Source organism: Haliotis cracherodii, unplaced genomic scaffold, assembly GCF_022045235.1.
Source record: "Haliotis cracherodii isolate W230 unplaced genomic scaffold, xgHalCrac1.p SCAF_12, whole genome shotgun sequence".
In the NCBI taxonomy this organism is placed as follows: Eukaryota; Metazoa; Mollusca; class Gastropoda; order Lepetellida; family Haliotidae; genus Haliotis; species Haliotis cracherodii.
This window is the reverse complement of record NW_027266267.1, coordinates 36,735,835-36,759,160: the sequence shown is the minus strand read 5'-3', so window position 1 is coordinate 36,759,160 and position 23,326 is coordinate 36,735,835. Positions and strand designations below refer to the sequence as shown.

Genomic DNA, 23,326 nt, shown 5'->3' with positions numbered 1-23,326 from the left:
GGAATCTTCACGGGTCGATCTGTATTGTGAGCAACGATCCACGGGGTACGGTGGCACGTTATCAACCAAGTCACTGAGTCTGATCACCTGTTCATCTGGTCGCCTCTTACGACCAGAATACATTGCGGGGGACCTTTTCTTATCCGAGTCCCCATGGGCCATGGAAACTTTATGCAACTAGTCAGTATTGGGAGATGAATATTATAAATAATTTCTCTGCGGATGTTAATTTTGCGTCAGCAATTTTACTTCTCAGACAATATTCACATAGTTTGTTTTTTTGTTTTCATTCGATACAGAGGACCAATGAATGCTTTGTTTAATGTTGTCCAATCGCAGGCTTCGAGACAATGACCTCTCTCTATCTACTTCATTAGGTAGACGGGATTCCAGTTAATTCTCAGGAATATGGAATTCATTGCAGCTGTAATGTTTCATTTTCTAATTAGTGAATGACATAAACTCTCAGTTCAACTCCTCTTCATATGTTAGCAGGGAAGGTGAAATTGGGCTTAACATCGCGTCCAAGATTATTGCACTTATATAGCGATGTGCATGTACGTGCGTGCGCGCGTGTGTGTGTGTCTGTGTGCCAGGCTGCTTGTTCTAGTCCGGACCAAATCCAATTCTTTAGTGCTACCCCACTGAGACACAGTATGCTGACTCTGAGCCGACCAGTCCTTGTTTTAACCCCTTAATGCCGAGGGCCAGGCAGGGTAACAACAAGAATCTTTTAACGTATTTTGGTATGACGCGGCCTTGGATCGAACCTCGGATCTTCCGCTCTCCGGGCGGACGCTGTACCATTAGACCACGGAGGCGGTCTTATATTGTCTGCAACTGCCAATCCAGTGTGGATACAGCGGCTACTAAAACCTGTTAACTATAGCGGAAAGATGATACACCGTAAGGATGAAATAGCGACAGGTTTCACCTCCTATTCAGGGCATAAGGAAGATACCAGCAGCGACTATCAAGGCACGAAATCCGCATCGGGATGAGTTTGAACACACCATTCAGTTCTCTTTATTAGAGACTATTTTGTTTCTTTGTTGTTTAACGCCGCACCTAGCAATATTCCAGCTATATGCCGGCGGTCTGTAAATAATCGAATCTGGACCAGACAATCCAGTGATTGACATCATCAGTGTCGATCCACGCAATTGAGATACTAGTACGATGACAAGCATCAACCAAGTCAGCGAGCCTGACCTACCGATCCCGATAGTCACCTCTTACGACAAGCATAGTCGCCTTTTATGGCAAGCATGGGTTGCTGAAGACCTATTCTACCCTGGATCTTCACGGGTCCAGTTCCGAATAACTTGTCTGTTAATGTTATTCATTGTTTTGGACTGTACAGAAATATATCTCTATACGCCTTTGGACCACAAGATAACAATTGCACTTATTGGTCTGTAAAAGAGAAGTCGAAAATGTTATCCTTGCATTGAGACAGGATCCACTATTGTCATTTTACAAAACATATATAATATAATATGTATCTAGGTCGGCAATGAAAAAACAAACGACCTGACCTGGCGTTTGAAAATCGATTTGGTTGTTGGTTGTTTTGTTGTTTTTCACCGCACTCAGCAATTTTCCAGCTATTTGACGGCGGTCTGTAAATAATCGAGTCTGGACGAGACAATCCAGTGATTGACATCATGAGCATCTATCCACGCAATTGGGATCAATGACATGCATCAACCAAGTCAGCGAGCCTGACCACCCGATCCCATTAGTCGCCTTTTACGACAAGCATAGTCACCTTTTACGGCAAGCATGGGTTGCCTTGAAAACGAAACCTAACATAAAATATAGATGGTGCCCTTTCTCGCAGGACAAAGATCCCGCAGCGGGGCGATTTAGTTCCGCTGCGCATGACCGGAACCGCGAGGCCCTGAGGCTCCGTTACCGTCTTCTCCCCTTCCTCTACTCACTAATGTCCAGGAAGAGAGCAGTGGCCAGGCCCCTCGTCTTCCAGTACGTATGACTAAGTTGTATTACCGGTGACTTACAAAGTTTGATTAAAATTATTCAAGGTACTGCAACACTTTGCTCGTGTAGTATTGCATAAATTATTCTACAATTTACGGCAATATTTCATTTTCTATTGATTTAAATTTCCCTAATACATCACGAACCTGAGGTAGCCTCGTGGTTAAAGCATTTGCTCGTCATGTCGAAGACCCAGTCTCTATCCCCCACATGGTTACAATGTGTGAAGCCCATTTCTGTTGTCCCCGCCCTGATATTGCAAGAATATTGCTCAAAGTGGCGTATAACAGCTGAAATGTCGTTGTTGTGGGACGTGGTCCTGTGCACAGATCGCAGGTCACAAATCAGGCGAAGTTAAGTAACGTTGGTCACGGAGAGTGGGTGGATGGGTGACCGCGTTCCTGCGGTCCTGCCCCACACTGAAGCACATGTAGCACATGTGGCGTCTTCTTAGGCAAGTGCCTTTGTTCGATAAACCCAGCCTCTGTTTACCCAGCAGTGAATGGGTACCCGAGAGGTGAAATGGTTCTGTGACTGTTAACTCTCTAGCGCCTCATAGGCAGCTTGGGTTATATACTACCTAGGGAGCTGAGAAAGAAAATCGATTCATACACCGTGGCGCTAAGTTAGCACTTTGAGTATTCTTTGAGTATGCATCAACGGATAGCCATTAAAATTATTATTATTATTACTACTACGGTTTTACGCCGCTTTTAGCAATATTCCACCGATATCACGGCGGGGACACCAGAATGTATACGAAGAAGAGTGCGTGAGTATGGTTTTACGCCGCTTTTAGCAATATTCCAGCAATATCACGGCGAGGGACACCAGAAATTGGCTTCATACAGATTTACCAATGAGGAAATGTCGAACCCAGTACTTCGGCACGACGAGCGAACTCTTTAACCACAAGGCTACCCCCACTATTGATGTAACTCAATATTATTATTATTATTATTATTATTATTATTATTATTATTATTATTATTATAACAAATTACAAAGAAGTTGTTATCCATAAAAAGTTTCATGTCTTCCCCTTGAAGGGCAAGATTGACCGAACTTTAATATTATTTTTTTACTCCTTATTTACAGCCACTTAAGTTTCAAATACAGTATCACAAAAACAAGTTCAGGTTCGGAATGAATAATAATACCGCGAAACTAGAACCGAATTTAGCGCGGTAAATGTCATGCTGCCTGAAAGTAGCTCAAAGTGTGTTCCAGGTACCCGACTGACTCCGCCGCCTACAGCATAGACAGACAGTTCCTGTGGGGAGACTCGCTGCTTATAAGTCCAGTGTTGGACAGGGTAAGTCCGTCTTAGTTTCTTGGTGGCTTGTCTTGAAGTTTCGACAACAACTGATACGAAGAAGAGTGGGTGAGTATGGTTTTACTCCGCTTTTGGCAATATTCCAGCGACATCACGGCGGGGATACCAGAAAGTGTACGAAGAAGAGTGGGTGAGTATGGTTTTACGCCGCTTTTAGCAATATTCTAGCGATATCACGGCGGGGACACCAGAAAGTATACCAAGAAGAGTGGGTGAGTATGGTTTTTCGCCGCTTTTAGCAATATTCTAGCGATATCACGGCGGGGACACGAGAAAGTATACGAAGAAGAGTGGGTGAGTATGGTTTTTCGCCGCTTTCAGCAATATTCCAGAGATATCACGTCGGGGACACCAGAAAGAATACGAAGAGGAGTGAGTGAGTATAGTTTTACGCCGCTTTTGGCAATATTCCAACGTTTTCACGGCGGGGACACCAGAAAGTGTACGAAGAAGAGTAAATGAGTATGGCTTTACACCGCTTTTAGCAATATTCCAGCGATATCACGGCGAGGACACCAGAAAGTGTACGATGAAGAGTGAGTGAGTATGGTTTTACGCCGCTTTTAGCAATGTTCGAGCGATATTACGGCGAGGGACACCAGAAATTGGCTTCATACAGAGTTACCAATGGGGAAATGTCGAACCCGGTACTTCTGAGTGACGAGCGAACTCTTTAACCACAAGGGTACCCCCACTATTGATCTAACTCATGTAACAACCTTGGAATCATAAAATTACTTTTCGAAGGCCCGATCGATCTCATTTGAATATGCGTTATCTAGAAATTAATTTCATGCTTTAGATCACATGTCAAACAGTTGAAGTTAAGTTTGTGAAGGTATCAAGTGTTATTATTAAAATGGTATCTCAGTGAACTAGTATTATGAATCGGCATCAGTCCGGACTAGTACAAGCAGCCACACACACACACACACGTACATGCACGTCGCTATATAAGTGCAATAATCTTGGACGCGACGTTAAACCCAATTTCACCTCACCTCACCTTCAAAAAACCCTTCGAATACCTCATATTTATGCTTAAACTCGTGCATTATACCTAATTCTAATCTTAAACCAATTTAACCTAATCGTTATCCTTAAACCCTCGCATACCTTATCCATGAATAAAGGCGAGAAAACCTTTTCCATCTTCATGAGAAATCTCCATTGTATGGCCATTGTATGATTTTGACTACACGGCAACTCGCAAAATGCAAAAATATCTCGTCGCAGTATTGTCTTTGGTGTGGTATTCGCAATATTTTAACGGCGCAGAAATAAAGCTGTTTACAGTATATCGTGAGCATGTGTCCATGAATCACCATCAAATACTAAAGATACCAAATGGTCGCTTTAAAAAGGTGAGCCTACCCTGCCTCATCAGTTGCACCCGTCGAAACACATGCAGAGCCAAGTCAATTGTCAAAAGTCCCAGTCAAAAACAAACAAACACGGAACATGAGGTACAACTGAAAATATGGGATTGCGCACACATGCATGCACGTCACAAGCAGCCACACAAACACACACACTTGCATGCACGTCACTCTATAAGTGCTATAATCTTGGACGCGACGTTAAAGCAAATTTCACCTCATCTCACCTACAAGTATAACGTTTGCTTACTAGGTTTTATAGTTCAAAGACAAACTCACATTTATGTCATGACGCATTTTAGGCCAGAGGTCAATGTTCGCATTAATTTGGTGACGCATTTATAATTTCATCATTTCGGATTTTCCCCCACACATCAAACTTACGCGCTGTGATAGAACTGAAATACTTTCAAAGTGGCCTTAATAGATGTGAAAAGGTTTCTCGGTTACAGTCAAATTGTAGTCCCAGGAAAGTTTTAAGCAATTTACTAGTAGTTAAATCTACTTTTGTGAGGGATGCACATGTATATAAATTCATCATAGACCGCCTCTGTGGTCTAGTGGTAGAGCGTCCGCCCGGAGAGCGGAAGGTCCAGAGTTCGATCCCCGGCCGCATCATACCAAAAGACGTTAAAAGATGGTACTTGTTGTTTCCCTGTCACCGGCTCGGAGTCAGTAAACTGCGGCATGGTATCTCAGTGAGCTAGCACTGTAAATTGACATCAGTCCGGACTAGTACAAGCAGCCACACACACACACACACGTACATGCACGTCGCTATATAAGTGCAATAATCTTGGACGCGACGTTAAACCCAATTTCACCTCATCTTATTCATCATATAAAGGTGTGTGTTATGATGCAATAAACCAATCTGTTACACTTAGTATCATGGTAAATATGCAAATGAGATGGCCTAGCAGGAACTACTTTCAAGCTCCGCATATATTAACGTGATGCCTTCTGTCTCAATAAAATATCACTAACGTTCCCAATATGGCCAGATAGGGTTCCCTGATGTGTCGCCAAAACATAGCGTCAAACATGGCTGCGAATCATTTGACACTATATCACAAATTTGAATGTTCACTAAAATATTGTACGTATAGACGTTTTCTGAAGCTAATTCACTCAGTGAAAATACATCTTAAACATCCATTATTTTAAGAATGACCTTATATGATGAAGATATTGTGTTCCTGTATCGTATATATATTTCATATATCAGGAATGTAAAATTCACATAATACAATATTTATGTCTTATTTATAATTAAAATGGTACAATGTGAAACAAATTTCTGGTGTTCCCCGCCGTGATATTGCTGAATTGCTAAAAGCGACGTTCAATACAAATCACTCACCAACTGATCATTCCTGACGCAACAAAGAGTTAAACTTGGAACTAATATATCAACATTTATGTATTTCTTGAATAATAACAATTTCCTCCATAACATCCTTTTCTATGAAGCCATTTTAAATTTCAAATATCCCATGACATTGGTTTTGAAAAGTTTTGCGTCTTACATATACAGGGAAACAGAACAGTGAACGCCTATTTTCCCAAAGACACGTGGTACGATTTCTTCACTGGGGCGGAAGTGTCCAACACAGGGCAATGGTCAGTTATCAGTGCACCGCTGGACAAGATCAATGTCCACCTCAGAGGAGGCAGCATTGTCCCGACACAGGTGCCCGATGTGACCACAGAGAAGAGGTAGGCATCCAGTGATACACTGTTTCCCGATGTTGATACTCAGAGGTAGGCCTTCAGTAATACACAGGTGCCCGATGTTAATACACAGAGGGACATTGTCCCGATACAGGTGCCCGATGTGACCACAGAGAAGAGGTAGGCATCCAGTGATACACTGTTTCGCGATGTTAATACTCAGAGGTAGGCCTTCAGTAATACACAGGTGCCCGATTTTAATACACAAAGGTACATTGTCCCGATACAGGTGCCCGATGTGACCCCGGACAGGAGGTAGGCCTAAAGTGATTCACAGGTGTCCGATATTAATATGCAGAGGTAGGTCTACAGTGAAACAGGTGTCCGAAGTTAATACACAGAGGTAGGCCTACAGGAATACACAGTTGCCCGAAGTTGATACACAGAGGTAGGCCTACAGGAATACACAGTTGCCCGATGTTAATACACAGAGGTAGGTCTACAGGAATACACAGTTACACGATGTTAATACACAGAGGTATGTCTACAGAAATACACAGTTGCCCGATGTTAATACACAGAGTTAGGCCTACAGGAATACAGTTGCCCGATGTTAATACACAGAGTTAGGCCTACAGGAATACAGTTGCCCGATGTTAATACACAGAGCTAGGCCTACAGGAATACACAGTTGCCCGATGTTAATACACAGAGGTAGGCCTACAGGAATACACAGTTACACGATGTTAATACACAGAGGTAGGTCTACAGAAATACACAGTTGCCCGATGTTAATACACAGAGTTAGGCCTACAGGAATACAGTTGCCCGATGTTAATACACAGAGTTAGGCCTACAGGAATACAGTTGCCCGATGTTAATACACAGAGTTAGGCCTACAGGAATACAGTTGCCCGATGTTAATACACAGAGTTAGGCCTACAGGAATACAGTTGCCCGATGTTAATACACAGAGGTAGGCCTACAGGAATACACAGTTGCCCGATGTTGATACACAGAGGTAGGCCTACAGGAATACAGTTGCCCGATGTTAATACACAGAGTTAGGCCTACAGGAATACAGTTGCCCGATGTTAATACACAGAGCTAGGCCTACAGGAATACACAGTTGCCCGATGTTAATACACAGAGGTAGGCCTACAGGAATACACAGTTACACGATGTTAATACACAGAGGTAGGCCTACAGGAATACACAGTTACACGATGTTAATACACAGAGGTATGTCTACAGGAATACACAGTTACACGATGTTAATACACAGAGGTATGTCTACAGGAATACACAGTTGCCCGATGTTAATACACAGAGGTAGGCCTTAAGTAATACACAGTTGCCCGATGTTAATACACAGAGGTAGGTTTACAGGAATACACAGTTGCCCGATGTTGATACACAGAGGTAGGCCTACAGTAATACAAAAGTGACCGATGTTAATACACAGAGGTAAGCCTACAGGAATACAGTTGCCCGATGTTAATACACAGAGGTAGGCCTACAGGAATACACAGTTATACGATGTTAATACACAGAGGTATGTCTACAGGAATACACAGTTGCCCGATGTTAATACACAGAGGTAGGCCTTAAGTAATACACAGTTGCCCGATGTTAATACACAGAGGTAGGTTTACAGGAATACACAGTTGCCCGATGTTGATACACAGAGGTAGGCCTACAGTAATACAAAAGTGACCGATGTTAATACACAGAGGTAAGCCTACAGGAATACAGTTGCCCGATGTTAATACACAGAGGTAGGCCTACAGGAATACACAGTTACACGATGTTAATACACAGAGGTATGTCTACAGGAATACACAGTTGCCCGATGTTAATACACAGAGGTAGGCCTTAAGTAATACACAGTTGCCCGATGTTAATACACAGAGGTAGGTTTACAGGAATACACAGTTGCCCGATGTTGATACACAGAGGTAGGTCTACAGTAATACAAAAGTGACCGATGTTAATACACAGAGGTAAGCCTACAGGAATACACAGTTGCCCGATGTTAATACACAGAGGTAAGCCTACAGGAATACAGTTGCCCGATGTTAATACACAGAGTTAGGCCTACAGGAATACACAGTTGCCCGATGTTAATACACAGAGTTAGGCCTACAGGAATACACAGTTACACGATGTTAATACACAGAGGTAAGCCTACAGGAATACACAGTTGCCCGATGTTAATACACAGAGGTAGGTCTACAGGAATACACAGTTGCCCGATGTTAATACACAGAGGTAGGCCTACAGGAATACACAGTTGCCCGATGTTAATACACAGAGTTAGGCCTACAGGAATACACAGTTGCCCGATGTTGATACACAGAGGTAGGTCTACAGGAATACACAGTTGCCCGATGTTGATACACAGAGGTAGGCCTACAGGAATACACAGCTGCCCGATGTTGATACACAGAGGTAGGCCTACAGGAATACACAGTTGCCCGATGTTGATACACAGAGGTAGGCCTACAGGAATACAGTTGCCCGATGTTAATACACAGAGGTAGGCCTACAGGAATACACAGTTGCCCGATGTTAATACACAGAGGTAGGCCTACAGTAATACACAGTTGCCCGATGTTAATACACAGAGGTAGGTCTACAGAAATACACAGTTGCCCGATGTTAATACACAGAGGTAGGTCTACAGGAATACACAGTTACACGATGTTAATACACAGAGGTATGTCTACAGAAATACACAGTTGCCCGATGTTAATACACAGAGTTAGGCCTACAGGAATACAGTTGCCCGATGTTAATACACAGACGTAGGTTTACAGGAATACACAGTTGCCCGATGTTAATACACAGAGCTAGGCCTACAGGAATACACAGTTGCCCGATGTTAATACACAGAGGTAGGCCTTCAGTAATACACAGGTGCCCGATTTTAATACACAGAGGGACATTGTCCCGACACAGGTGCCCGATGTGACCACAGAGAAGAGGTAGGCACCCACTGATACACTGTTTCCCGATGTTAATACTCAGAGGTAGGCCTTCAGTAATACACAGGTGCCCGATTTTAATACACAGAGGGACATTGTCCCGACACAGGTGCCCGATGTGACCACAGAGAAGAGGTAGGCACCCACTGATACACTGTTTCCCGATGTTAATACTCAGAGGTAGTCTTTCGGTAATACACAGGTGCCCGATTTTAATACACAGAGGGACATTGTCCCGACACAGGTGCCCGATGTGACCACAGAGAAGAGGTAGGCATCCAGTGATACACTGTTTCCCGATGTTAATATTCAGAGGTAGGCCTTCAGTAATACACAGGTGCCCGATTTTAATACACAGAGGGACATTGTCCCGACACAGGTGCCCGATGTGACCCCGGACAGGAGGTAGGCCTAAAGTGATTCACAGGTGTCCGATATTAATATGCAGAGGTAGGTCTACAGTGAAACAGGTGTCCGAAGTTAATACACAGAGGTAGGCCTACAGGAATACACAGTTGCCCGATGTTAATACACAGAGCTAGGCCTACAGGAATACACAGTTGCCTGATGTTAATACACAGAGGTAGGTCTACAGAAATACACAGTTGCCCGATGTTAATACACAGAGGTAGGCCCACAGGAATACACAGTTGCCCGATGTTAATACACAGAGGTAGGCCTACAGGAATACACAGAGGTAGGTCTACAGGAATACACAGTTGCCCGATGTTAATACACAGAGGTAGGCCCACAGGAATACACAGTTGCCCGATGTTAATACACAGAGGTAGGCCTACAGGAATACACAGAGGTAGGTCTACAGGAATACACAGTTGCCCGATGTTAATACACAGAGGTAGGCCTACAGGAATACACAGTTGCCCGATGTTAATACACAGAGGTAGGTCTACAGGAATACACCGTTGCCCGATGTTAATACACAGATGTAGGTCTACAGGAATACACAGTTGCCCGATGTTAATACACAGAGGTAGGCCTTAAGTAATACACAGTTGCCCGATGTTAATACACAGAGGTAGGCCTACAGGAATACACAGTTACCCGATGTTAATACACAGAGGTAGGTCTACAGGAATACACAGTTGCTCGATGTTAATACACAGAGGTAGGTCTACAGGAATACACAGTTGCCCGATGTTAATACACAGAGGTAGGCCTTCAGTAATGCCCAAAACAACCTTAGCGCTACGACTGGCGTAAGTCTATGTTAAGGTATTGGAATTACGATCACCTGAGCGTTAAGATAACTTTGTACAACGGCACCCTCTTCTAAGTTCCAACAACCGGAATCGTCACTCAGCTTAGCCATAATGATACATGTGTATTTGGTCCTTTCAGAGTGGGGCTGGGACGAGTCCAAATTAACTACCCACCCCCCTATTACCCGATCCTACCCGGGTACCCGCCCCCTATTACCCGATCCTACCCGGGTACCCACTCCCCCTATTACCCGATCCTACCCGGGTACCCGCCCCCTATTACCCGATCCTACCCGGGTACCCGCCCCCTATTACCCGATCCTACCCGGGTACCCACCCCCCTATTACCCGATCCTACCCGGGTACCCGCCCCCTATTACCCGATCCTACCCGGGTACCAACCCCCCTATTACCCGATCCTACCCGGGTACCAACCCCCCTATTACCCGATCCTACCCGGGTACCAACCCCCCTATTACCCGATCCTACCCGGGTACCCGCCCCCTATTACCCTACCCTCCCCGGGTACCCACTCTAGGTCTCAGGAGATGTCTCAAAATATCCGATTGGAAATATTTTTAGCATAGTCCTGGCAAAACGTATATATCACGTGACTAACCATGACTCCGGGTAGTCCTGTGGGTACCCGGGTCCCTACCCACCCGACCCGGGTACCCGAGTTACCCGTCCCAGCCCTAGACTCAAGCAATATTTACTTTGAAAGGAATAGCCACAAATATGTGGGATCTAAAACACAATGCAGAACATGAATGATTTTTCTCCTTATGTTTTTTTGTCTTTAGTATTTGTTGTTTAACGCCGTACTCAGCAATATTCCAGCTATATGACGGCGGTCTGTAAATAATCGAGTCTGGATCAGACAATCCAGTGATTAATATCATGAGCATCGATCCACGCAATTGGGATACGATGACATGCATCCACCAAGTCAGCGAGCCTGACCACCCGATTCCGTTTGTCGCCTCTTACAAGCATAGTCGCCTTTTACGGCAAGCATGGGTTGCTGAAGACCTATTCTACCCCGGATCTTCATTGGTCTTGTACTTCACTATATATATCTTAACCTGTGTGTGATCAGCTTGTTTGTTTGTTTGTTTGTTTCTTCCAACTGCAAGCCGACACAATGACTTCGGTCTGGTGGTGGCATCGTCGGGCTCTAGGACAGCTCAAGGCTTCTTGTATTGGGACGACGGAGAGACCTTAGGTGAAGTATGGTTGATTGTTTGTGTGTTGTTTAACACCGCTTTCAGCAATATTCCAGCTATATGACTGCGATCTGTAAATAATTGGGTCGGGACCAGACAATATCCAGTGATTGACATCATGATCATCGATCCACGAAATTGGGATACGATTACATGCATCAACCAAGTCAGTGAGCCTGATCACCCGATCCCGTTAGTCACCTCTTACGACAAGCATGAGTTGCTGAAGATCCGTTCTAACCCGAATCTTAAGTGAATTTTGCTGCCCAAAAATCTGAACGAATATGATATTGGGATCCACGATCAGCAGATTCGGGCTCGAGAAAGGGACGTAACTTAGCTAACTGCGATTCCTTCAAACTGTCGAACACTCTATATATATATGTTTACGTTTTTCTAGCAATAGTGAGTGAGTATGGTTGTACGCCGCTTTTAGCAATATTCCAGCAATATCACGGCGGGGGACACCAGAAATGGGCTTCACACATTGTACCCATGTCGGGATTCGAACCCGGGGCTTCGGCGTGACGAGCGAACGCTTTAACCACTAGGCTACCTGACCGCCCCTTTCTAGCAATAACTGCCGATATATACATATAATTTCTATTAACCCTCCTATGATTTAACCACATGGAGATCTAGTATGGTGTATTGCAGCCTGTAATCTGCCGATAGGACCACCGCACCAACTCTGGCTTCCGACGTCTGTCATATACGGAAACTAAAAATATAAATATAAATTTGAAAAAAAATTCAAAACAAAGATACTTAACGCTATATATTTATTTCCAGATGCACCGTTTAACAATATCCAATTCAATCTGGACGGGGTATGTATTTAACACTACACCACTGGGAGTAATTCTGGTTTAAAGGAAGCCATCGATCGATAGACAAAGGCTGGAAGATCTAAAGTAACTCGTGACCCAAATACGTCATAATGACTTAACTGTAGGTTAGGACTTTTGTGAAACACCCAGTGGGCATTGTTTTACGCCGCTTTTAGCCATATTCCTTCACACATTGTACCCACGTCGGGAATCGAACCCGGGTCTTCGGCGTGAAGAGTGAACCACAAGGCTACCCGACCGCCCCTAAAAACCCACCGATCCTAAATATATAATTTCCCGGTAGTTTGTTATTTCGTTGTGGGATGAAGGATGAAGAGGATGGCTCAGTGGCTGTCTGTAATCCTGTATGAACCGTAAACCAGTTATAAATATGTATCTGGTCTTAATATGGGGGGAAAGCAAACCTGACGTACGTCGTTGATGTCACTAGTTTACAAGTATACGATAAAGTGAGTGAGTGAGTGAGTTTGGTTTAACGCCGCTTTAAACAGTATTCCAGTTATATCGCGGCGTGTCAGCTTAACGTGGGAGGAAAGCCCAAAGTGATGCAGGTCTCAGACGTTTACCACTTCGGTGAAACCCACGAGCACGGGTATGATACTGACAAACCTAGAAACATAATCGGGGCGAACCGGGATTCGAACCCACAATCATAGGTTTCTGGCGTGCCCAAGTGACGCAACTCTGCACAGCGAATCGCGGCGCCTTGGCCACCCGTGCCCCTATACGATAAAGCACATCCGAGGGGTTTTATGATTTTTAAAACCCTCACCCGTAGAATAAAAGTTTTAAAAATCCTAAAACCCCGAGGGGGAAATGTTTTATCTAACTTATAAACCGACAAAAACAAACTTAAAACAACATTTAGCAACATTTTTATGTTTCAAAACTATCTTCACTATCTTCCCTAATATCAACGCGTGTCTCTTGTTGCAGGAGCGTCTGACGTCCACTGTCAAGTCCAGCAACTACGCCACGACAATGACGTTAGGGAGCATCAACGTGTACGGTGTTGCAGCAGCGCCTTCAACTGTCAGAGTCAACGGTATGGGCGTCGCACACGCCTACGACTCTCACACAAAGGTGACCATTCTCATTGCGTGGAGCGATACTCATGATATCAATCACTTGATTGTCTGGTCCAGAATCGATTATTTACAGACCGCCGTCATATAGCTGGAATATTGCTGAGTGCGGCGTTAAACAACAAACCAACCTACCAACCAACCATTCTATAATCAGATATATTTTATGAGCGTTTCTTTAGTCTATCGAAACGCACTTTTATTCATGATATCAGGCAAATATTAATAATTGTTGTATCGAGGGTATATAAGTCAGAGAAATAACTTCTCTGAGATTTTGGTAGAAAATATAAACCATAGGTGACGGACTAGCCCTGTCCGGGTTTGTTTGTTTTCATGTTTCAGCATAAAAAAATACACTGCATCCACGGGGATGGGAAGAATGCTTTTTGTGTTCATACAATGGATAATGTCACTGGAGATTCTTCAGCAGTAAACCTGTGTTGATCCGGGGTAGAACTTGTCTTCAGAAACCCATGCTTGTCGTAACAGGCGACTAACAGAATCGTGTGGTCAGGCTCTCTGACTTGGTTGATGCATATCGTCGTTTCCCAATTGCGTAGATCGATGCTCATGATGTCAATCACTGGATTGTCCAGACACGATTATATACAGACCGCCGTCATATAGCTGAGTGTTGTTAAACAATCAGTCAATCAATTAATCAATAATAAGCAGTTATTAAAGCACTTCCAAAGAAATACCTCAAAGGGAGATTACAGCAAGTGAATACACTCTGTTATGAGAATCCATTATATTTTTTTTCAGTTTTCGTGAACGTATATTAAAACCTTTTATATATTATGTTGCTTGTGTGGAGTCTGCCAGTGATTAACAGTGACCAATTCCCCATTCTTGCCGTAAATGGTGACTATGCTTGTCGTAAGAGGCGACTAACGGGATCGGGTAGTCAGGCTCGCTGACTTGGTTGAAGCATGTCATCGATCCCAAATGCGTGGATCGATGCTCATGACATCAATCACTGGATTATCTGATCCAGACTCGATTATTAACAGACCAACGTCATAAAGCTGGAATATAAGTAAATCACCCCCCCCCCCCCCCCCCAAAAAAAAACCCCCAAAACAACAACAACAAAAACCACACAAAAAACACTGACCAATTACACACCTTCACATCGCCTATATGTAAGCCATGTTCAGCTCACAGTCAAGTAAAGACTGATGTTAGGCAATTGTAGCTCTCTAAAAGTTGGATGACGACAAAGTGGTCAGTATCCAGGTCGGGATTATGTGTAAACTGACGTGCCGTGTCGGCAAGATTTAAACCTTTAATTGTGTACGCCATGTCGGCAATGTGTGAACTATGGAGAATAATGGATTATGTGAAACCTTCAACGGATCTTGTTGGGAAATGAAAACATATTAGAGCATAAAGTAAGACTGTTTTTATTGTGATAGTGGGCACGGGTGGCCCACTCGTCTAAAGCGCCGCGATTCGCTGTGCAGAGTTGCGTCCCTTGGGCACGCCAGAAACCTATGATTGTGGGTTCGAATCCCGGTTCGTCCCGATTATGTTTCTAGGTTTGTCAGCACCATACCCGTGCTCGTGGGTTTCACTGAAGTGGTAAACGTCTGAGACCTGCACCACTTCGGGCTTTCCTCCCACATTAAGGTGACACGCCGTGATATAACTGGAATACTGTTAAAAGCGGCGTTAAACCCAACTCCCTCACTCACTCACTATTTTGATTGATACTTGGTATTGCCGTTTGTGAATAATATGAAGCTTGATTAGACTGCCAGTATTAAATTCTTTTTAAATTGTTTATGAATGGAAACGGGGGCACGGGTGGCCCAGTCGTCTAAGACGCCGCGATTCGCTGTGCAGAGTTGCGTCCCTTGGGACTACGATTGTGGGTTCGAATCCCGGTTCGCCCCCGTTATGTTTCTAGGTTTGTCAGCACCATACCCGTGCTCGTGGGTTTCACCGAAGTGGTAAACGTCTGAGACCTGCACCACTTCGGGCTTTCCTCCCACATTAAGCTGACACGCCGTGATATAACTGGAATACTGTTAAAAGCGGCGTTAAACCCAACTCACACACTCACTGTGGTGTCCAAAGCCGTGATATAACTGGAATATTGTTAAAAGCGGCGTTAAACCAAATTCACTCACTCACTCACTCACTCACAATGTAAGGAGACTGTATAGTGGCTCCACTCGTAACAATTCTAACACTCCGAGTATAGGACCAGTAATTATTAATGGATAACATTACTTTTCAGGCTCTTTCGGTGACGCGACTGAAGGTGGATCTCCTGAAGCCCTTCGTTATGACTTGGTAGTTGTTCTCTTGAATGTGATGATACCGTCAAGTTGGCTAAATAAATCAAAGGTTATTTAAACAGCGTTTGTCGTATTCAAACATGATCTTCTAAAGTGAGACCGCTTCCATGGTCTAGTGGTAGACCGTCTGCCCGGTGAGAGGAACGTCGGGGTTCGATCCCCAGCCACGTCATGCCAAAAGACGTAAGAGATGGTACTTGTTGGTACCCTGTCTGGCGCTCGGCATTAGGGGCTAAAACAAGGACTGGTCGGCTCGGAGTCAGTTTACTGTGTCTGAGTGGGGTATTCATGTAATATATGGTATGTCAGTGGGTTTGCACTATAAATTAGCATAAGTCCGGACTAGTACACACACACGCACACGCACACGCACACGCACGCAGGCACGCACGCACGCACGCACCCACGCACGCACACACACGGGTACGTGTACAGTATAGGCGCTTAACCTGACATACGGGTACGTGTACAGTATAGGCGCTTAACCTGACATACGGGTACGTGTACAGTATATGAGCTTATCTGACATACGGGTACGTGTACAGTATAGGCGCTCAACTTATATACGGGTACGTGTACAGTATAGGCGCTTAACCTGACATACGGGTATGTGTACAGTATAGGTGCTTAACCTGACATACGGGTATGTGTACAGTATAGGCGCTTAACCTGACATACGGGTACGTGTACAGTATAGGCGCTTAACCTGACATACGGGTATGTGTACAGTATAGGCGCTCACCTGGCATACGGGTACGTGTACAGTATAGGCTCTTAACCTGACATACGGGTACATGTACAGCATAGACGCTTAACCTGACATACGGGTACGTGTACAGTATACATACTCAACAATACATACGGGTACGTGAACAGTATAGGCGCTCACCTGGCATACGGGTACGTGTACAGGCGCTCAACTTTATATACGGGTACGTGTATAGTTGAGGCGGTCAACCTTACAGACGGGTACGTGCACAGTGTAGGCGCTCAACCTGACATACGGATACGTGATCAGTATAGGCATAACTGTGTTATTCAACTTATCCGGAAATCTTTTCAAAACCAAGGACTTCCACCAGGCCTCACAGGAGAGGCAGTACCCACACACAATATCCGAGTTTAGTGGAAAAATGGAAGCAGTTTTGTAGTCGACAGAGTTGTGACCGCTTGTCGCCTAGTGTCGGGAAAGTGCGTGAATTTCTTGAGGAGAGTCTGCGTCATAGTCCTTAAAACATAGTATCTTATCTTCCGCCCAGCCCAAAGTTAATGCTGTGGGAAATCTAGACTTGTCCTCAGCTTCAAGTCCAGAATCTCCCTTCTCACTGGGGCTCCTTTTCTATTTACAGTAAACTACGGTCATAACGAACACGCTTATAACGAACTGACGGATATAACGAACTTACGTTTTTGGTCCCGACTCTATGCTGTAGTTATGCTGTATATATGCTTATAACGAACAACGCTTATAACGAACTAAAATTAGTAGTCCCTTTGCTTTTCCTTATAACCGTAGTTTACTGTAAATGGAGTTTTTGTTTCTGACAAACGTATGTTATAGCGATACTTCAGACTCGTTAAAAATAACTTGTAGATTTGAAGGGATCTATTCGATGGCGCGTGGAGTGGATGTGAAGATCCCTGCAAGGTAGTTCGGACCAGCTCTGATTGTTGTTGTTTTTTTATTTAACGCCGCACTCAGCAATATTCCAGCTATATGACGGAGGTCTGGACCAGACAATCCAGTGATTAATATCATGAGCATCGATCCACGCAATTGGGATCGATGACATGCATCAACCAAGTCAGCGAGCCTGACCACCCGATCCCGTTAGTCGCCTTTTACGACAAGCATAGTCACCTTTTACGGCAAGCATGGGTTGCTGAAGACCTATTCTACCCCGGAATCATCACGTCTTTTTTTGGAGTGAGGGTATGTAGTGATGTGGGATGGGTTTGGTGATTATCGAATGTATGTGTGAAGCACTTGGGGTGAGGGTATGTGTCGGTGTGGGGTGGGATGGGGATTAGTCTATGTGGGGTTGGTGTGTGTGCGTGCGTGTGTTCGTGCGAGTCTCTGTGTGTCTCTGTGTGTCTCCACATGTGTGTGTGTGGGTGCATGGGAGGGGTTTGTTTGTGGGTAGGGGGTGGGAGAGAGTTGTGGGAGTGAGGTGGTTTTCTAGGCATACAGTATATGGTTCACCGCTATCCTTTTAGGCAATTGTTGATTTTCTGAAGCTAAAACATCTGCAATTAGAGTGAGTGAGTGAGTGAGTTGGGTCTAACGCCGCTTTTAACAGTATTCCAGTTATATCACGGCGTGTCAGCTTAATGTGGGAGGAAAGCCCGAAGTGATGCAGGTCTCAGACGTTTACCACTTCGATGAAACCCACGCGCACGGGTATGGTGCTGACAAACCTAGAAACATAATCGGGGCGAGCCGGGACTCGAACCCAAAATCATAGGTTTCTGGCGTGCCCAAGGGATGCAACTCTGCACAGCGAGTCGCGGCGCCTTAGACGACTGGGCCACACGTGCCCCCTCTGCAATTAGATACATCTGAGCAAATTTGTCTTTGGCCTCATAGAAATATAACAATATGCCATCTGAACACAAATATTTTCTAGCTGTTATGGCATAAATGTTTCTAATCTCGTCAGTTCCATATTATTCTTCGCCTGGAAGAAAGAACATCTTTATTTGCAGCACAGTTTCTTCAGTTCTTGATAAGGATGCAGAAAGCTAAGAGAGTCCTGGAGATCGGGATGTTTACAGGATATGTTGCCATGGCAATGGCGGAATCTCTTCCGGAAGATGGCGTGGTGGTGACCTGTGAGTTCGAGCCTTATTTGGTAGAGACGGCGAGGGAGACATTCGATGGATCACCATACGGCAAGAAAATAGAGATAAGACAAGGTGCGACTAAAGTAGTGAACGTCTGAGACCTGCATCACTTCGGACTCTCCTCCAACTCTAAGCTGATACGCCGTGATATAACTGGAATACTGTTGCAGGCAGCGTAAAACCCAACTCACTCTCTATTGTTTGTTTTGTTTGTTTGTTTGTTTGTTTGTTTGATGTTTAATGCCTAACACCAGCCTTTACTTGTTTACTTGGCTATGAGCTTTCCAGGGCTTACATATAGACAATGTGAAGGTGCGTAATTGGTCAGTGTTTTTTGTTTGTTGTTTTACGCCGCACTCAGCAATATTCCAACAATATGATGGCGGCCTGTAAATAATGGAGTCTGGACCAGACAATCCAGCGATTGGCATCATGAGCATCAATACACACAAGTGGGATACGATGACATGCATCAACCAAGTCAGCGAACCTGACAGTCGCCATAGTCGCCTCTTACGACAAGCATAGTCGCCTTTTACGGCAAATATGGGTAAAGGGAACAAATGAGGATGTTCTTGTGTTCTTGCAGTTCTTGCCCTGGTCTCGCTGTGCGATCAAATAAGGTTGCCCTTGACTTCCTGAGTGAACAAATAAGCCTGTTCTTGTGTTCTTGCAGGTCTTGCCCTTGACTCACTGAGTAAACAAACAAGGTTGCCCTTGACTGCCTGAGTGAATGAATAAACCTGTTCTTTTGTTCTTGCCCTTGAATTCCTGAGTGAACATATAAGCCTGTTCTTGTGTTCATGCAGGTCTTGCCCTTGACTCACTGAGTAAACAAACAAGGTTGTCCTTGGCATCCTGCGGGAACAAATGAGGCTGTTCTTGTGTTCTTGCAGTTCTTGCCCTTGACTCACTGAGTAAACAAACAAGGTTGCCCTTGACTGCCTGAGTGAATGAATAAACCTGTTCTTTTGTTCTTGCCCTTGAATTCCTGAGTGAACATATAAGCCTGTTCTTGTGTTCATGCAGGTCTTGCCCTTGACTCACTGAGTAAACAAACAAGGTTGTCCTTGGCATCCTGAGGGAACAAATGAGGCTGTTCTTGTGTTCTTGCAGTTCTTGCCCTTGACTCACTGAGTAAACAAACAAGGTTGCCCTTGGCATCCTGAGGGAACAAATGAGGCTGTTCTTGTGTTCTTGCAGGTCTTGCCCTTGACTCACTGGGTAAACAAACAAGGTTGCCCTTGGCATCCTGAGGGAACAAATGAGGCTGTTCTTGTGTTCTTGCAGGTCTTGCTCTTGAATTCCTGAGTGAATGAATAAACCTGTTCTTTTGTTCTTGCCCTTGAATTCCTGAGTGAACATATAAGCCTGTTCTTGTGTTCTTGCAGGTCTTGCCCTTGACTCACTGAGTAAACAAACAAGGTTGCCCTTGGCATCCTGAGGGAACAAATGAGGCTGTTTTTGTATTTTGCAGTTCTTGTCCTTAAACTCGCTGAGTGAACAAATGAAGCTGTTCTTGTGTTCTTGTAGGTCTTCCCCTTGACTGGCTCTGGGAACAAATGAGGTTGTGCTTGTGTTCTTGCAGGTCTTGCCCTTGAATCCCTGAGTAAACAAATAAGGTTTCCCTTGTCTTCCTGAGTGAATAAATAAGCCTGTTCTTTTGTTCTTGCCCTTGAATTCCTGAGTGAACAAATAAGCCTGTTCTTGTGTTCTTGCAGGTCTTGCCCTGGACGCACTTGACAACCTTGCTGGGGAGTGCCAGGAATTCGATATCATCTATCTCGATGCCGACAAGGCGACTTATCCCGATTACTACAAGGTAGTAACCCCCGAAGATCCGGGATAATATATGTCTTCAGCACCCATGCTTGCCGTAAAAGTCGACTATAGTGATTGCTTGCTTGTTGTTTAACGTCGCACTGCATATTCCAGCAGTATGACGGTGGTCTTTAAAAATCGAATCTGGACCAGACAATCCAGTAATTGATATCATGAGCATCGATCTACGCAATAGGGATGCGATGACTTGCATCCACGAAGTCGGCAAGCCTGACACCCTGGTGTCGTTAGTCGCCTTTTACGACAAGCATAGTCATCTCTTACGAAAAGCATGGGTTGTTGAAGACCTATTCTATACCCGGATCTTCACGGGTATATAAACAATTATAATATTGACTTCATTGCTGTTTCATACTATGTTCCAAATAGATTTCCGAAGGCCTTTGTGTACATGACTCGTAATCCTCCGATAACTGCAACACGATTCGCTTCCTTCAAACATATGTACTTTTATTTTCGACCATGCAACGTTTTGTGTACTAAAAGGGTTAGAATCATCTGGAGGATTAAAAAAGTATTTACCGGACCGCTTTCCAAATCGATAGGTTTATTGTTCAGGGTGGAGAGGCATTTATTTGAAATTGTATTACTTCCTAGTACTGGATGTAATTGCTAACTAACTAAAACGACTTACACATGAAAAATCTTAATTAATAAAGTTTGATGGAGAAATAAATTCGTCAGCCTTTTCTAAAACTATTTCTGCAACCTGTCACCCCTACAATGGGAAATGCTAATTGGATTTCCAAAACAGTGTACATGGGGTTGCAATGAAATTAAAATATATATCTTTGGTCAAATTTTGGCGGGTTATTTGTCAACTTTTGTTTTAAAAAACTACTTGTTTTGAACTCTTATTTTAAACTAGTCAAGACTAGTTAAACTTTATTAATAGTTGTTACATATAAACTACCTGTGACCCCTTTTCGGAATGTTCTAAGATGTGTAGTTACGCATTGAAATAGGTGAGGTGTGTGTGTGTGTGTGTGTGTGTGTGTGTGTGTGTGTGTGTGTGTGTGTGTGTGTGTGTGTGTGTGCTTGTACTAGTCCGGACTGATGCCGATTTATAGTGCTAGCTCACTGAGATACCATGCCGCAGTTTAACATGAATACCCCACTCAGACACAGTATACTGACTCCGAGCCGACCAGTCCTTGTTTTAGACCCTTAATGCCGAGCGCCAGACAGGGTAACAACAAGTACCATCTTTTAACGTCTTTTCGTATCACGCGGCCGGAGGGGCGGTCGGGTAGCCTAGTGGTTAAAGCGTTCGCTCGTCACGCCGAAGACCCGGGTTCGATTCCCGACATGGGTACAATGTGTGAAGCCCATTTCTGGTGTCCCCTGCCGTGACATTGCTGGAATATTGCTAAAAGCGGCGTTAAACCTCACTCACACACGCGGCCGGGGATCGAACCCCGGACCTTCCGCACTCCGGCCGGACGCTCTACCACTAGACCACGGAGGCGGTCGCGTTGCAATAGAGCACCGTTTTCAAAGTGCTCCGTTCCAAATTAAAATAAGATTAGGACTACATCAATATGTATGTTAGGGAAATAGGGATATATCAGGAAAATTTCATGGAATAGCCGGTAGCTTTGAGTAGAGACGAATCAGCATCCAAATCATTCATACATAGGGAGCACAGATATACGGTTACCGTAAGTACTATAAAAGCAGTTACTATATTAGTTCTGTTCTTCCAACAATTGAAAAAAATAGGTTAACTTGCGTCAGATCAGTAAGTTTTAGCAATATTCCAGAATATGCCAGAAAATGTACCCATGTAGGGAATCGAACTCTGACTTTCGGAGAGACGAGCTAACACTTTTACCACGAGGCAACCACACCGCCGTTACTTATGGAAAACCTGAGGCACAGAGGCAGCTGATGATAATAAAAAAACAAACAGACTACGCCTGTTCTGTCAAAACAAGAAATATATTGGTCAGCTGTTGAACAGTCAGAACAACATTCATCATTGGCGCCCAGTAGTCAAAGGCGCCGCAATTCGCTGTGCAGAGTTACGTCCCTTTCAGGCGCAAGAAACCTTGGGTCGTTTGTTCGAAACCCAGTTCGCCTCGAGAATGTTTCTAGGTTTGTCATCATCATACCCGTGCTTGTAGTTTCACCAAAGTGTTAAACGTCTGAGACCTGCATCACTTCGGGCTTTCCTCCTAAATCAAGCTGACCCGCCATGATATAACTATAACACTGTTCAAAGCGGCGTCAAACCCAAGTCACCTCTTGAGGAAAGCTCAACAGTTGATGGTGGGAAGAAGGAAGCTTACGTCAGTGAAATACCATAAAACCATACTCACTTACTTTACTAAAATACTGTTCAAAAGCGGCGTTAACCCACCCCACTCACTAACTCATTTACTCATTCATCATTCTAGAAAATAATGGATCGTAGTCTTCTTGCTCCCGGGGCAACGCTGGTGGTGGACAACACCTTTGAAATAGGGTTGGCGTACACCGAGTCGAACTCGGCAGTGGATAGGATGAACAAAATCATCATGCAAGACGAAAGAGTGGACCAGGTAAGACAGTGCATTAACGAGAGAGAGAG

The 23,326-nt window shown here is 44.3% G+C and overlaps 2 protein-coding genes across 2 annotated transcripts in view; both read left to right on the top strand.

Annotated features, from left to right (window-relative positions):
- The window catches only part of LOC139458394 (lysosomal alpha-glucosidase-like), a 43,382-nt gene extending 27,255 nt beyond the window's left edge, over window positions 1–16,127 (top strand). Inside the window, exons 14-20 of the mRNA XM_071239811.1 lie at window positions 1,844–1,986; window positions 3,232–3,316; window positions 6,254–6,435; window positions 11,734–11,822; window positions 12,616–12,653; window positions 13,611–13,757; window positions 16,008–16,127. Of these exons, the coding sequence (XP_071095912.1) occupies window positions 1,844–1,986; window positions 3,232–3,316; window positions 6,254–6,435; window positions 11,734–11,822; window positions 12,616–12,653; window positions 13,611–13,757; window positions 16,008–16,067 (744 nt within the window). The 3' untranslated portion in view covers window positions 16,068–16,127. The remainder of the gene's footprint in view (window positions 1–1,843; window positions 1,987–3,231; window positions 3,317–6,253; window positions 6,436–11,733; window positions 11,823–12,615; window positions 12,654–13,610; window positions 13,758–16,007) is intronic.
- Window positions 16,128–18,042: 1,915 nt separating this feature from the next.
- Window positions 18,043–23,326, top strand: part of LOC139457347 (O-methyltransferase MdmC-like) — a 5,633-nt gene continuing 349 nt past the window's right edge. The window contains exons 1-4 of the mRNA XM_071238754.1: window positions 18,043–18,066; window positions 18,729–18,984; window positions 20,634–20,734; window positions 23,154–23,297. Of these exons, the coding sequence (XP_071094855.1) occupies window positions 18,043–18,066; window positions 18,729–18,984; window positions 20,634–20,734; window positions 23,154–23,297 (525 nt within the window). The remainder of the gene's footprint in view (window positions 18,067–18,728; window positions 18,985–20,633; window positions 20,735–23,153; window positions 23,298–23,326) is intronic.